The sequence below is a fragment of the Liolophura sinensis genome, chromosome 8 (genome assembly GCF_032854445.1).
Source record: "Liolophura sinensis isolate JHLJ2023 chromosome 8, CUHK_Ljap_v2, whole genome shotgun sequence".
NCBI lineage: Eukaryota > Metazoa > Mollusca > Polyplacophora > Chitonida > Chitonidae > Liolophura > Liolophura sinensis.
In genome coordinates, this window is record NC_088302.1 from 51,856,510 (window position 1) to 51,870,607 (window position 14,098).

General features: G+C 39.5%; 1 protein-coding gene across 1 annotated transcript in view; it reads left to right on the forward strand.

The window, feature by feature from the left end:
* Positions 1-14,098, forward strand: part of LOC135472194 (C2 domain-containing protein 3-like) — a 34,310-nt gene that overhangs the window by 327 nt on the left and 19,885 nt on the right. Inside the window, exons 2-21 of the mRNA XM_064751574.1 lie at positions 762-951; positions 1,235-1,332; positions 1,773-1,881; positions 2,172-2,248; positions 3,029-3,198; positions 3,903-4,095; positions 4,741-4,951; positions 5,105-5,261; positions 5,982-6,104; positions 6,510-6,611; positions 6,822-7,092; positions 7,947-8,148; positions 8,801-8,916; positions 9,130-9,248; positions 10,174-10,326; positions 10,629-10,863; positions 11,217-11,377; positions 12,582-12,708; positions 13,248-13,372; positions 13,776-13,877. Of these exons, the coding sequence (XP_064607644.1) occupies positions 762-951; positions 1,235-1,332; positions 1,773-1,881; positions 2,172-2,248; positions 3,029-3,198; positions 3,903-4,095; positions 4,741-4,951; positions 5,105-5,261; positions 5,982-6,104; positions 6,510-6,611; positions 6,822-7,092; positions 7,947-8,148; positions 8,801-8,916; positions 9,130-9,248; positions 10,174-10,326; positions 10,629-10,863; positions 11,217-11,377; positions 12,582-12,708; positions 13,248-13,372; positions 13,776-13,877 (3,041 nt within the window). The remainder of the gene's footprint in view (positions 1-761; positions 952-1,234; positions 1,333-1,772; positions 1,882-2,171; positions 2,249-3,028; positions 3,199-3,902; positions 4,096-4,740; positions 4,952-5,104; positions 5,262-5,981; positions 6,105-6,509; positions 6,612-6,821; positions 7,093-7,946; positions 8,149-8,800; positions 8,917-9,129; positions 9,249-10,173; positions 10,327-10,628; positions 10,864-11,216; positions 11,378-12,581; positions 12,709-13,247; positions 13,373-13,775; positions 13,878-14,098) is intronic.

Here is a 14,098-nt window from a genome sequence, read left to right on the forward strand (position 1 = left end):
GAAAAACATTTCTGTAATGCCAATGCGGCTTAAGTTTTAGATACAGAGTGAAATTTGTTTCTATGTTTTGGTATTGACCTCTCATTGACTGATGTGCCATCACAGGCTTTGAATGAAGTTTAATCAAAATCTTGGTGATTTGCCTGAATTAATAAAGCAGATTTATCAGGTGCTGTACTGGTGAATGTCGGTGATGTACTCCTCATTGGCACAAATGTTTTCACCATCCATATACCTGACAACGGCCTAAAATACACCACTAAGTAGAAAATTCTTGTTTATTGTATCTAACTATGAAATTTAGTTTGGTTGTGACGATGTGAATATTTTGACATGCCATCACATAGACTGTGAGATAGGTGAACATTGCCAGCAAGCAAATGTTCAGTAATCTATAGGTCAGTTACTTGGGTGAAGTGTTGAGGATCAAATGCATTCGAAGCTTAATGGATGTCCAAATTTGATCCAAAAGCTAAAAATCCCAAACTAAGAGGAGTTAGAAGCTTCAAAAATAAGTTTATTTTTTATTAATTTTAACATCGAAAATGTGTGCTTTGATATTACTTCTTACTCAGTCAATATTAAGTTGCATATTTACCTAATACTGTATTAGATATAGTTCCACAATTTCTCAATTTTAGCCCAAATTAGGAAACTCAAAAGGGTGCCCATTTTAACAAGCTGTATTGGACCTTATTGGTGTCAAATATCAATCATATAAATCAATCAATAAATGAATAAATATATGTTTGCATTTTCAGATTCAAGTATCTCCTCTCAGGTAGAGGATGTTCAGGTTCACACAGGGCTTCCACCTCAGGTAGAGGGACAGCTGAGATGTTTCTGTCGGGTGTCTGTCAGTCAGATCACCTGGATTATTCCAAACCCCCCTCAGGTCACACATGTCCGTGTCAAGTGGTGGGGAGAGGCCGGAGATGGGGCCATCTTCAGGTAGACAAACAACAAATTTTACATGGTTTAGATGTGATATTTTGTTTATATGTTTGAATGAGATTAGGGGAATTTGATCCTGATTTTTATGCTGCACTCCAGAATTTGTCTGTTATAATATAGCTATGGCTTCATGGATGTAAGAAATTAATTGACCAGATTAAAGAAAATAAGAAAAGAAAGTTTGATTTGATGCCATTTATGACATGTTTACATGTACATCTCTTTGTGGACCATGTATTTAGCAAGTCATCATTGGAGCTTTGTTCATGATCATTTTTAGGCCAGTGGATGTGAAACACCCCGACAAGGTGGTGCCCAAGATTACAGCCAGGTATCCTGTAAGATCCGGACCAAAACAGTTTGCTGCCTACCTGAGTGATATCCTTGATGTGAACTGTCTGTTACACGTATAATGCCTTTTCATGAAGTTAAATTTATTCTGTGTGGTATCACTTGTAAATGTTTATTTATTTATATACTTATTTCATTGTGATTTTCTTTTTCCTTTGTTTTTTGTTGTGTGTAACACTCCAGTTCCCTTTGTGTCATTCGATGAAAACAGCTTTGTGAAATTGTTGAACGCCTGAAAAAAGTGATCTTTCATGCAGTACAGAGCAATTTGCTTTTGAAACTAATTGTTACCATATAAACACAGCTATGTCCAATAATTATGGAATGTGATTGAAAATTTGGTATTTTTGAGATATTTGGACACAGCCATTTGAATATGGGAAACTTTAATACCACCTGAAATAGATCTTCTACATGTATGTTGTGTACTGTATGCTGTATCTTTGCCCGTCCTTAACCAGTGTCACATATGGGCAGTTTGCTGATAGAGGTGTTAAGTGGTCCCTCCAGGATCCCTGTGGGCAGAGCAGAGGTGCCACAAATTAGCCTCCTCTCTTCTTCCTATCCCATCAGCGGGTAAGTCCTCTTGCTGTTACACATTTTTTTGTAGTTCATAAAGAGTGAATTTCTTTCAACTGGTAAGATATTTTTGTGGCTTTATACAAGGGTTAAATTCTCCTGTGTGCTATTGTCAGAATTTGTCAGAAGTGAGATGCGTTTAACAAAGCGGACGTAATGTTACGTGCATGAAACTACAAGGTGACCAGTACTGTTGGTATGATGTTGTCATGGTAATTGTGCGTAATTTGCAGTACGTCGGTTTTGTGAAAAATATATTTTCAAAATTCAAAAACTGTTCATTTCAGGTCTTTTCCAGTGTTTTCTTCAAATGAAGACAAGATTGCAGAAATCCAGTTGTCTGTTATGCTAGAGTCTTTGATGGGTAAGTTTATGGTAATGGGGGAAAAAACTGTGTCTGATTTCTGGTATTCTCTTTGCACTGAGCCGTAAATAGGATTTGCTGAAAAAAAAATCCCCTTAATACAGTAAATCAGGGTGTATTTACTGTGAGATACATGTAGATAAGATGCAGTTTGACTTTCCAAAGAGTTAATTTGTTTTGCATCATAGACCAGTGACGTAGTGGCTTGCTCCTTGTCAGCCATGTTCATTGACTGTAGCTTGAAAGATTATTCTAACCAAATTACTGTTAGGTTATGTCTGAATCTAGAGTAATTACATCATTGATATGAAACCTCTCTTTGCCATTTGCCTTAAATACTGTTTGTTGCATCACAAGGTAATAAAGTCAAGGTATGCATTAAATCTTAAGTAGCCAAGACAAAAATCAAAAATGCAATTTTTACGGGCTCTGCTCCCACAACTGACATAAATCTGAATACAAACCTGTTTTGTTGGCAGCTTCCTATTACAGTATGGGCTCTACTCCCACAACTGATGTAAATCTGAATGCATGCCTGTATGGGCTCTACTCCAACAACTGGCATAAATCTGAATGCATGCCTGTACGGGCTCTACTCCCACAACTGGCATAAATCTGAATGCATGCCTGTATGGGCTCTACTCCAACAACTGGCATAAATCTGAATGCATGCCTGTACGGGCTCTACTCCCACAACTGGCATAAATCTGAATGCATGCCTGTATGGGCTCTACTCCCACAACTGGCATAAATCTGAATACATACTTGTTATGTTGGCAGCTTCCTATGACAGTATGGGCTCTATACCCACAACTGATATCAGTGGCCACACTGTAACCAGCAGTCAGGGCCCACGTTCCGTCCTCCCGAAAGAGTTACAGCCCTCTCCCTACACGCATCCAACTAGGAACTCGACTGAGGACCCATTCGCTTCTCCAGCCACAAACAAGGTGAGAAGAGTATTCTGGGACCTAGTGAGTTTGAATTCGCCAATACAAATCCATGTATTAAATTTACTCAGTAGTAAACATATGATTTTATATCACTTACATGTATTGCCCTTGAAGTATTCTAATTCTTGGTCATTTTTTTTTTATATTTTACAGTTATCGTCTATTGTTTTAATATGAAAAAATGCAAAACCACATCTGCACGTATTTTTTGCGTTTCTCATAATTTGATTAATTGTTTCATTTTGAAAAACGTCCAGAAGTCATCTGATGGCCTTTGAGCAGGACCGGGTTAAGGTTTTATGTACAAGTGGCAGCCATGACAGAACAATGAGTGTTGAGCTTCGGACATGTGGAAATTTAGTGATATATGGTTGTGATTATGTGTGGGTGATCCAGATCTCACAGTTCTCCTGTCATATACAATGATTATAACAATTTCAGAATGCAAAGATCACAGTGTTATTTAAAGCCCTATTTTAGCTGCGAACAATGTTTTTGTCTGGTTTCCTCCACCCTTTAACCATATAAGGGAAGGCTCCTCAGTATTCTATTTAACACCAACCAGTGAACTTCAGTGTTTTTTGTCTGGTTTCCTCCACACCTTAACATGACCACTGTCACATAAGGGAAAAGCTCCTGAGTGTTCCATGTAACACCTACTTGTTTATCAGTCAGTCAGTCAAGCAATGTTTTGTTACCAGACGGAAAGTCGGAGAGGCAATGACAGCATGAGCAGTGTTCGGCACTTAGACGACTTTGAACCTGCGGATGAAGAGAGACGACTGCGTCCACAGGAGAACGGAGATAGAGTGTTTATTACGACTAGCGGTGATGTGATAAGGACCAACCCTACAGGCTTTAGTCAGACAAGTCACCAGCCCAGTGTCGCTGCAGGTATTGTTTTGTACATGTGGCATGATTAGGTCATTGTAATAGAATTTCAGTCAATCCTTATGTCTACTTTTAAGTTTGTACATAGGTATTCCCATCATTGTCCCAGGCTTTAGTGAAAGCAAGGGATATCAATTTGGGTCCATCTGTCATGTGTTTTCAGTGCGACAGCTGCACCAGGTATTGTCTTACTTTACTGGGATGAAGTTCAACAAAATTCAGAATCAGTGCAGAATAAGTTTTGTGTATTGAAGGATTTCCTTCTCTCTGTTTGCTGCCGTAACTGCTTCAACTATTTGATTAAAATTTTAAGGGTTGATTCATTTTGTGGCCCCTCAGGTAAAGTTCAAAAACTGTCTTACTCCATGTTCTACTCATCCATTTGGAGAACAAAGAGGTCACAGGCTCAAATCCAGCTGTTGCTGACACTGGTTTTTCTATAGCGAGAGGTTTGTCAGGTGCCTAGTGGTTAGAGTGTCGCTATAGGTAGTCTATTTTATTTCCACCCATAAAACTATCATCATGGTATATAAGGGAAAAATTATGGAATAAAATGTTTTGCACTAATGAAATTAATAATTAAATAACTTTTACTATAAACCTAGTAATAATTTGGATCAGGTAAAAAATTTGTGTCCATGTTTGTAGGGAGACACCCTGTCAAACTGGACCTGGCTGGGCCAGCATCAGGTGACCTTCTGGGGACACTACTGGACCGAGGGACCAAGCTTAGGGAGGCTATGATAGTGTCCAGTCTGACCACTGAGCCCACTGATCCCACCTCCCACGACAGACCTCCACTGACCACCGCTCCCCTAGATCTACCCATGACCCCAAGTGTTACAAGTTCTTCTAAAAGGTAATGCAGCAGAGCACGGACTGTGTAGATGCTATTGATTTTTAAAACTGTGACACCAGGTAGTATGATGTTTTCTAGTATAAAAGTGTTTATGTCACTGTGTTGTGTTGACACCATTTGTCTACCGGTAATGAACAGTTAATCGTTCTTCAGACATCCAGATGGAACATTGTACAATGGGCTCTCTGCCTCAGCAAGGCCGCCTTCCCCAGGCAAGTCTCATCTACCTGGAGAATCTGACCTGTCTGATATTGAGGGTCGGGCAGTGGATCTGATCATGGGACAGACCATTACCAACAAGGAGTATCAGGTAGGTACCAAATTTATACACCCTGTTTCTGCGAACCATCCTACAGAAATATGTCAGAGCACTTTGGTGGCCTAGTAATTGGAACCTTCACCTTGAAGTTGGGAGACATAATATAAAAACTTGGTCGGGTCATACCAAAGACTTGGAACCTATTGCTGCCTCGCACTCAGCACTGAGAGGTTAGCGCAAGGAGACAGGACTGATTGGTCCATTTTCCATATAATGTGACTGGGTAGGGTGTCATATCTGGTGTCTTCAACATAATACTTCAGTGTGGCAGCTCTTTTGCTGCATGGACTTGCCCTGCCACAAGAAGACACAGTATATGTACACACATCTAATGACTCCTTCTGGGCATATGACTGAAAAATTGTAAAGTATGATATAAAACCTCAAGGATACATACATTAAAAATTACGTCAGATTTGGTGTTCTATTCCAATTTATAGCACACATCAATGTGAACACAGCCTCACATGTATTGAGACTTGAGAGGCTAAGCCGTGGGAAATGGTGAGCATGCTGATTTTGTGACATTCAAACTGTTACTGGAATGCACTAGGACATTTTCTTCATTTTTTGTTGAACTGGTACATGTGATTGAAGAACTGGGTTTCATGTGTGTTCCTTCAGATTGTTAAATTTGCCATCCACTTAACCGGTTCCATTTAGGAATAGTGATATCTCTTAGTTGTGAGTTGTCATCTTTTGTGTTGTTAGTACCTGCGTGCCTTTGACAGTAGCCCTCGCTCCAGTATCTCGGATGATGCAGACCTGGCCAGTGATCTGGGGGACCCTCTACATGACGACACCATTATACAGGAGCTCTTCTACAAACACTCGGTAAGTTTCATTGTTTCTGAGCCTTATATCAGGTTTGGCTGGCGAGGTCTTGTTTGTCGAGCTTACATTTTTAGTATACAATGTTTGTTGTATAATATTGTACATTGACCATTATCAGTTAACCATAATATCCTGTTACATGTGTTTAGTTGAGCTCTCATTTCCGTGTGTGTTTTACAGAAATGTATTTTGTTAGTGACATCATTTTGATAGGAAATCATTTGTTAAATCTCTGATTTATGTCCCACTTAAATCTTCATCAAAGAATTGTATTCAGGAACAGTAGAATAGATCCATTTATGTTACATACCAGGGAGTTAGTTTGGATTCTGTTTGCATTTGGTCATCATTCAGCCAGTGAATATGTCACCTCACCTCGATCACTGTTCTAATATTGTTTTGTAGGACAGTGAAGACAGCATTATGAGTGGTATCAGTGCAGATGAAAGTCGTATCAGGAGCAAGTCAAACTGCTCCATCACATCTGTAGAAGACCCTGGAAATATGGTAACATGAAAGATTTCCACTGTTTGTTTTCCTTGTACTCTGCCTGTAAACAATACACTCAAAATATAGTTAGCCACCAACTAGTCCACCTGTCAAACTCTTCAAGCTGTATTACTCATCCTCAACTTTACATACCTACTTACTCAAAATTTTCAAGTCTTAATTAGATTTAAATGTGAGAAAGTACTGATGTTGCGTAAATGTTTTCAGCGACCTCCATCGCGGCGGTCATCTGTATCAAGCGGTGCTGAGCTGGCAGCCCTGGAGAAGCAAATCCGTGCTGAGACACCAACCAAGAGGAAACCCAGAGCAAAGGTGAAGACGAAGAAGACCAGAGTGGTAAAGAAGCGGAGACGATCGCGCAGTGTCACAGGGAGTGTGAGCAGTGTCAGTGACAGCGGGGACATGAGCACACCCAGGTCAGAGACGTCCAGGGTCTCCTTTGACATGACCCCGTCTGATTTAGATGAACCAGTTGTTGGTAAGTTAAGTAATTTGCAGCTGTTAGTCAGAACGTGGTAGTTTAGGACAGCTGCCCAATACAGCATTCACTCATAATCATTCATTCATAGTTCATGATATTCACCGGTTGACTTTTTAGCAAAATTAAGCTTGAGGTAAAGATAAAGGTACTCTTGCTTAAACTTTAAGTGCAGGGTCCACCAGTCCTTTACCATTGAGTGTGTTAAGATCTGACTTCATTTAGGTAAAGACTTTCAGTTCTCAGTGTACATTCATGGCAAAGTCTGACTGGCTGGGCTGCCATTGTACATAAGAAGTTTTGTCAGGGTATGGTGGTTTGGGCTCTGCCTTTTTCAGTTTTCCACCCACAGACCCATTTTAGAAGGGGAGTGTGTTGTATTACAGGGGAAGGGGGGAGCAGGGTAGACAAATCAAATAAATAGATATAACAACCACATTTTAAATTTCAATAATGCAAGTACTAATGTATATATTGAATGAACGAATGTTTTGGTTTATAGACCACATTGGAAGGATTTTGGCAAATGTATATATTCAGCCTTGATAAATGCTACTATTGGTATCTTACAACAAACATAAAACTGGAGCAGCAGGGCTCATTTTCACAAAACTTTGCAAATTTTCTCACAAATGGCTTCGCTTTATGGTGCTACAACCTTGACAGCGTCAGCAATTAGATGGTTACCATATTAGATCCACTACTTCAGGTGTACTGTACAAACCAGGCAAAGCAGGGAGTCTAAATATGGGAATGTAACTCTTTTGTTGAAAAATTATTGCCATTGGCCTTACATGTCTATATAAACAAGTATTAGCTTGTTGTCTGAGCATTTTGCAATGTCTCTTTTGCAGATAAACCCCCTAAGGCTGGTGTGGATGGGCTCAGCGTAGAGAGACTAACTCTGCTGGGCAGAGTCCATGTGGCTAGAGTCACCATCGACTCTCTTGATTTATCCTCAGCTAACCTCAATGTATCTACCTCCTCAGCCAAGAGAGGGCGAGTTCTCAAGAAGGGGAAACCACCCAAGGCTTCTCCAAAGCCTAAAAAGCCATGGTGTGTATGATTTTTGGTTTGGTTGATTCTCTGTTGGAAGCAGGATTGTCTGTTCACCTCCTCACTCCACACAAAATGTTAATATTAGTTTAAGTGGTCATATTTACCTTGAAAGTAAATACGAATCTTCAGACAATTATTTTTGTAGATCAAATGTGCACAGAAGATGTGTGATCGTTCAAGCATGATGGTTTTTAGAGATGAACCACAGATGGTAAAACCTTGTGCTACATGTGTGTGTCCCTCCTCTGTGATTAGGAAATGTCCCAACACTTTGGGTATGGTGTGATATAGACATTACCATTACCCTCTTTGCAAGTGGTACTCTAATATAGTAGTTAGAAAACCTTGATAATAAAGATGAAAACTACCCACCCTAGAAGGCAGTTTCTGCCACGTTACATACATGTATACCACAGTTGTTGAGTGTAGGAATGACTTTGCTTTCATAGCTACATGAACCCCACTGTTAAATCTTGATCTACTGAGAGCCGATCTACTGGCATCGCTTACATCCACTTTTTGATTTAACATATCTGCTCTCGTTCAACTGTATATTTATATAGATCGAAAGAGTTTAACCTAAAAATGAGTATGTATGAATGTCCTTTACATTTCTCATCTTTAATGTAGTTGTATTTTTTACTTTCAGCACTTACTTCATAGAATACCAATTTCCTGTAGTTGCCACATCACGAGATAAACATGCTCCTAACGCCATGGCAACTGAGGTCATGAGAGTCGCATCTAAGACTGTGAAAGAAAGCAGTATGTATAGATGTTTTGAATTTGTTTGAAACTATGCACTGGGATTTCTGTAAAAATTCTGCTGTAAAAAGTACTCACATACGCATATGCACCATTAACCATGGTAATTGCAAAATATTCCAATCTGTCTTCTCTCCATCATTTTGCTAGAGCTACAGTGCTAGTTGTGTTTTAGTTGTTTACACAGTACTCGGTCATTTTTCTGTTCTCTAGGTGTACTGTTTAACCACCGATCTGTCTTTCCGATCTACTTTGACGGCTGTGTCATTGAGAAATGGTGGAAGTCCGCTCTGCTGTTCAAGGTCTTCAGTAGAACTCCAGGACAGAAAATTGTAAGCTATCTGTGTGACATTGCTGCAGTTAAAGAGTAATTTTCATCACACATTCTGATGGCATCATATCTTTAAGAAAATACAATTTCTGATGCTGTATCATGTAGTCCTTTACTGAATGCAAATACAGATCTGACTTCATTTAGGTAAAGCCTTTCAGTTCTCAGTGTACATTCATGGCAAACGACAACAAATCCGTGGGGCAAAAAAGAAAACTTCTGCTGGATAAAAGCTGCAGCTTTGTGTCATGAAGTTGATCAGATATATGCTGCTGCAGCATTGTGTCATGAAGTTGATCAGATATGTGCTGCTGCAGCTTTGTGTCATGAAGTTGATCATATATGTGCTGCTGCAGCTTTGTGTCATGAAGTTGATCAGATATGTGCTGCTGCAGCTTTGTGTCATGAAGTCGATCAGATATGTGGTGGCGCAGCTTCCAGTATTTGTGTCGTTTCTGTCCATTTTCTTTTGTCTGATTTTTCTCTGTCCAGTTTCATCTACCCATTTTCCTTTGTCTATAAAACTGATGACTAAATGAAGTGAAATGGTCTTAAAAGGTCATTACGCCTTAATTCCCTTAATTCTTTCCTGACTGGTATTTTACAGATAAGTTGGAATAAGCCTCTAGTTTCCATATTAGCCCTGCCCATCTCACAAAGTGTTACATCTGTTGAATCATAAGTCATTCTGCTACATCTATTACTCTTACATGCATTATTAAGTCATCTGTGAGTCTTGGAAAGAAGTGCATGATTTGGGTTTTCTTGCTTATCCCTAGGTATCACTTATCATGTAACAATCACTTTCTGTGAGCAAGTTCATGTTGTCTGTTTTGTTGAGAACATTCAACCTTAGAGTCATCATCATGTAACTGTTTTTTCTGATAACTGCTGAGGTATAACCATACCTGCCTCCTCATTCTCAGCCAGTGCAGGTGGGCTGCTGCGGAGTGTCCCTCAAGTCCATCCTGAAGTCAGAGAGCCTGAGTGTGAACCGCAGCCTGGAGATCAGGGATGGGTCAAGGTCAGCCAACAAGAGAAACTCTTCATGGATGGACTCCTGCAGGGGCAATTTGAGGGTAGGGACTTAGGACTCATTATTGCATAACTTTGAATTCTCTTTTATAATCAAAAGTAGCAGTGAAAATTTTTTATACTTTTTTGACAGATTTGTAAACGGGTACATGTAATAAACTAAAATGTTCTTTAGAATCTTTCTTTAGTCAGGTTATTTTAAACAAGTTGTTCACATACAAATGAAGATCCCTGTGGACCAGTTATTGGCTAAGCTTTCTAATATGTCAGTTAAAATGATGCCACACATACATGGAGTGCCAAAGTGACGTGAATCTGGTTTGCACTGCATTCATTACTCTTTCAGGTGACTGTGGAGCTCGCCTCAGACAGTAAAGATTTCTCCTCTGTCATGGCTCGTACCAAACTGGCAGAAATGCAGGGCAAAGTGAAGATAGTACCCATAACCCCTTCCCCACATACAGACCCTCCTCCACCCCCACCCTCACTGCCATCTCCATCATCACCACTAAAGCCAGAGAGTCAGAACTACCCTATGGGTCTTGAGGCTGCCAGGAAGTACAAGAGGCTGTTAGCACAAAGCAAGTCTCTGCATTATTTCTCTGTTGGTTTTTTTCCTTGTCAAGAAATTAAGATTTTTTTGAGAATTGCTTATTCATTTCCTTTATTAGGCTTTGTGAATTACAAAATTTTAAAACTTCAAGACCACAAAATAAACATTTTCTGACATACTTCCATTCTTCACAAGTGCAAAATTAATCACCATTTGCATGTCCAAAAAAAACTGAATCTTAACCTTCATGATATGTGTAATAAGTATGTTTGGGGGTAGAAGATGATGGTGTCAGTGATGATGAGGCATCGATCCTAGAGTGAAAATTGCATCAGCGAAACATTAAACATTACAGTGGTTGTGCTTCTGTGTGACTTCCAGAGGGTGTTCCATCAGGCATCTCCAGTCAGACTGAGCCACAGAGGACAGAGCTGAGCGCCCTGGGGCTGGGAGTTGCCCCACCGGCTGCTAGAGACCCCACATACAAACAGACAGTCTACCCAGACTCCACACACCCTGGGATGCACACAGATAACATTGAGGTACATACATGTACATGTTTGTCCACAAAAAATTTTCATTTTTGCAGATGTACAGGTATTTTGATGTGATTGATTTATTTAACTGAGAGAACTGAGGATATATGTGTATATGTGTTATTGGTTATACAAGCTTTCCGATATGAGAGGAGTGATGTTGTTCTCCAGTTTTGTTTGTGATTTCAAAGTGTCAGGGTTTTTGTCAGTCATCTTACCTTTATTGCTACTTTAATGCTTTCAAGAAATGTGGTTAATAGAGTGAAATCATATTAAAGTAGGAAATGAATGTTTACATGTGGTATTGAACTCAAAAGTATCCTGTGTAACATATAATCATTCTGTCTTATTATAAACACTCTTCTTGTCCATGACATTGATGTAACACCTTACTCTATATGTAACATTGTATCAGATATGTGTATTACATTACAGGGTTCGAAATTACCATTGACGTGTAGAACATGTCCGGCAAAAAACTGGTTTTGTCCATCAAAATTTAGGTGCAGCATGGATAAATGTCCTGTTGAATATTTGGCATTGAAAATTTGCACATACATGAAATTTTGCTACTTTGATCTGTTTCCCAAACTGTTCCAGTGGATTCACAGCAGTGCCTTTTATTTCAAAATATTGCATCGTCAAAAAGCCGCATACAAGACTTTTGTTGTTGCGAAAATATTTTACCCTGTTCCCATGGCTTTTCATTGAGCAAAGAGGTGCATATCGCGACGTAAAATTCACAGAGACAGGAGTGCGAGTCTAGAAATATGGCAGTCGTTAACAGCGAAACGAAAAATATTGATCGCACATAACGACCAGCCTACTTAAATTCAGGTTTACCGTTCAGTCCACTAGTGGATCAGTAACCGACATGAGCGATGAAGCTAATCCAGCAATTAACATCAGCTATGTGACGATACTTTTGGATGACTGGAAGCAATGTATTGCACCATGTGTGAAAATTACGGTGACCGAAGATAACCCCCCTGGTCAGTTACTAAAACAGATACCATTAAAAACTAAGTACATGATGCATTTAATCATATATCGGCCAACAGTTCAGTGGGGAGAAATTTTGTCTGTTAGGGATCAACAGGAGAGTTGTCCTACTGGGCTCTAATTTCTATCCATGCATTATCGTTTACCTTGTAATGTTGTTGCGAACATGAGATACATGATATGTTTGTGATATGTATTGTGATTTTAGGCCCCAACCCTGTACACTATGCTGCTAATCCCTGATGGTAAAAACCTGACCGCTGAGGCAGTGGGGCCAGGCCACGCCCTGTCTAAACAGACTGTCAAACTGAACCACCCCTCTACAAAGATCTCAGGTGTGTATGGTCTTTATGCTGGAGACACTGTAGACTGGCACCTCACTGGGAAACAAAGTTCTCATGTAAACGTAATGTGATAGCACATGTAGATTTACTCAATGTCTTACAGCACAGTTGGGATCTGACAAACACCCAGCAGCAAGGTGCTGATGCCATTTCATTGAGGTCAAATGTTCCTCTCTCAGCTCATGATGGCGTCTCATTATTGACAAAACAGTGTTAAAGTAGAAACTGTACATTGTAACATTGTAGGGATTGCGCTGTAAGCATTGTTTGACACAGTAATGGCTCCAGGTCCTGCTTCACACTAGCGCCACCTTAGGGGATTGGAAATTATGCTGCCACGCCATTGTAAATAGTCCTATTTCTGTCATGTATGTATATTCATGTCCTCACGTCTTACCATTGGGGAATGTCATGAACAAATGCATCAATTTGTGACGAGATATTAGATGAAATATGATAAAACGAAGTGGTTCCCTGACTGTTACGGTACATTCCAGTTGTAACATTATCATACATAATGTTAACTCCAGGTGTTGAAGGTCGAAATCTAACCACTAGAAACACGTACCTGGTGTGTCGGATGTTTTGGTGTGATGATGTTGTCAGCTCTAATGTCACCTGGGGAACTTCAGAACCTCATTATGGCTTTCTTCAGGTAAATCATTGTTATCTGTCATTGTTCAGGGGCTAACATCAACTTCTGGCTGTTAGCTAGTATTTAATATGACCAACAAACCATGATCATTGGCTTCAGATTTTCTTTTCTTAGCAGGAAGAGTCAGAGCTCATAATTTCATTCCACAGTCTGTTCTATTTCGTATGGACAAATTGTATTAGGCACATATTCTAGTGCCATATAGGTAAATCAGATGTCATTTGTTGAATGGGCTTTTTATTAAGTTACATTTACAGTACACAAGTTCTTTTTAGCCATTCTTAATAGACCGTAGACAATATGCGGTGCATATTATACTTCAGCTATACGGGGGATGATGGTAGGTCCTTACATGTACCTCATATTGTGAACGTGTCATACATATATCTATATTTGTCCTCAGGTTGCACCAGTCTTGGTCACTGTCTCTTTACTGGAAAGAATGAGGAATAACTTCATGATTGTTGAGATTTGGGATAAGAAAACTTCAGCTCAAAATGATAAGGTTAGAGTTTTACTATTATTTCTGTGATTGATGAAATGTTTGTAAGCACCTTCAAGTCAAGTTGCCCTGGTACTTCTTCATCTAATGCACATCTTTAGTTTGGAATTGGAATGTTGGTAATCAAATGTTTGAAATCGTTTTATGCGCTTCAGATATATACAGTATTAAATGATTTTTTTATTCCAATGCAGTGCACATCTACTTTGAATCAAATATAGTGT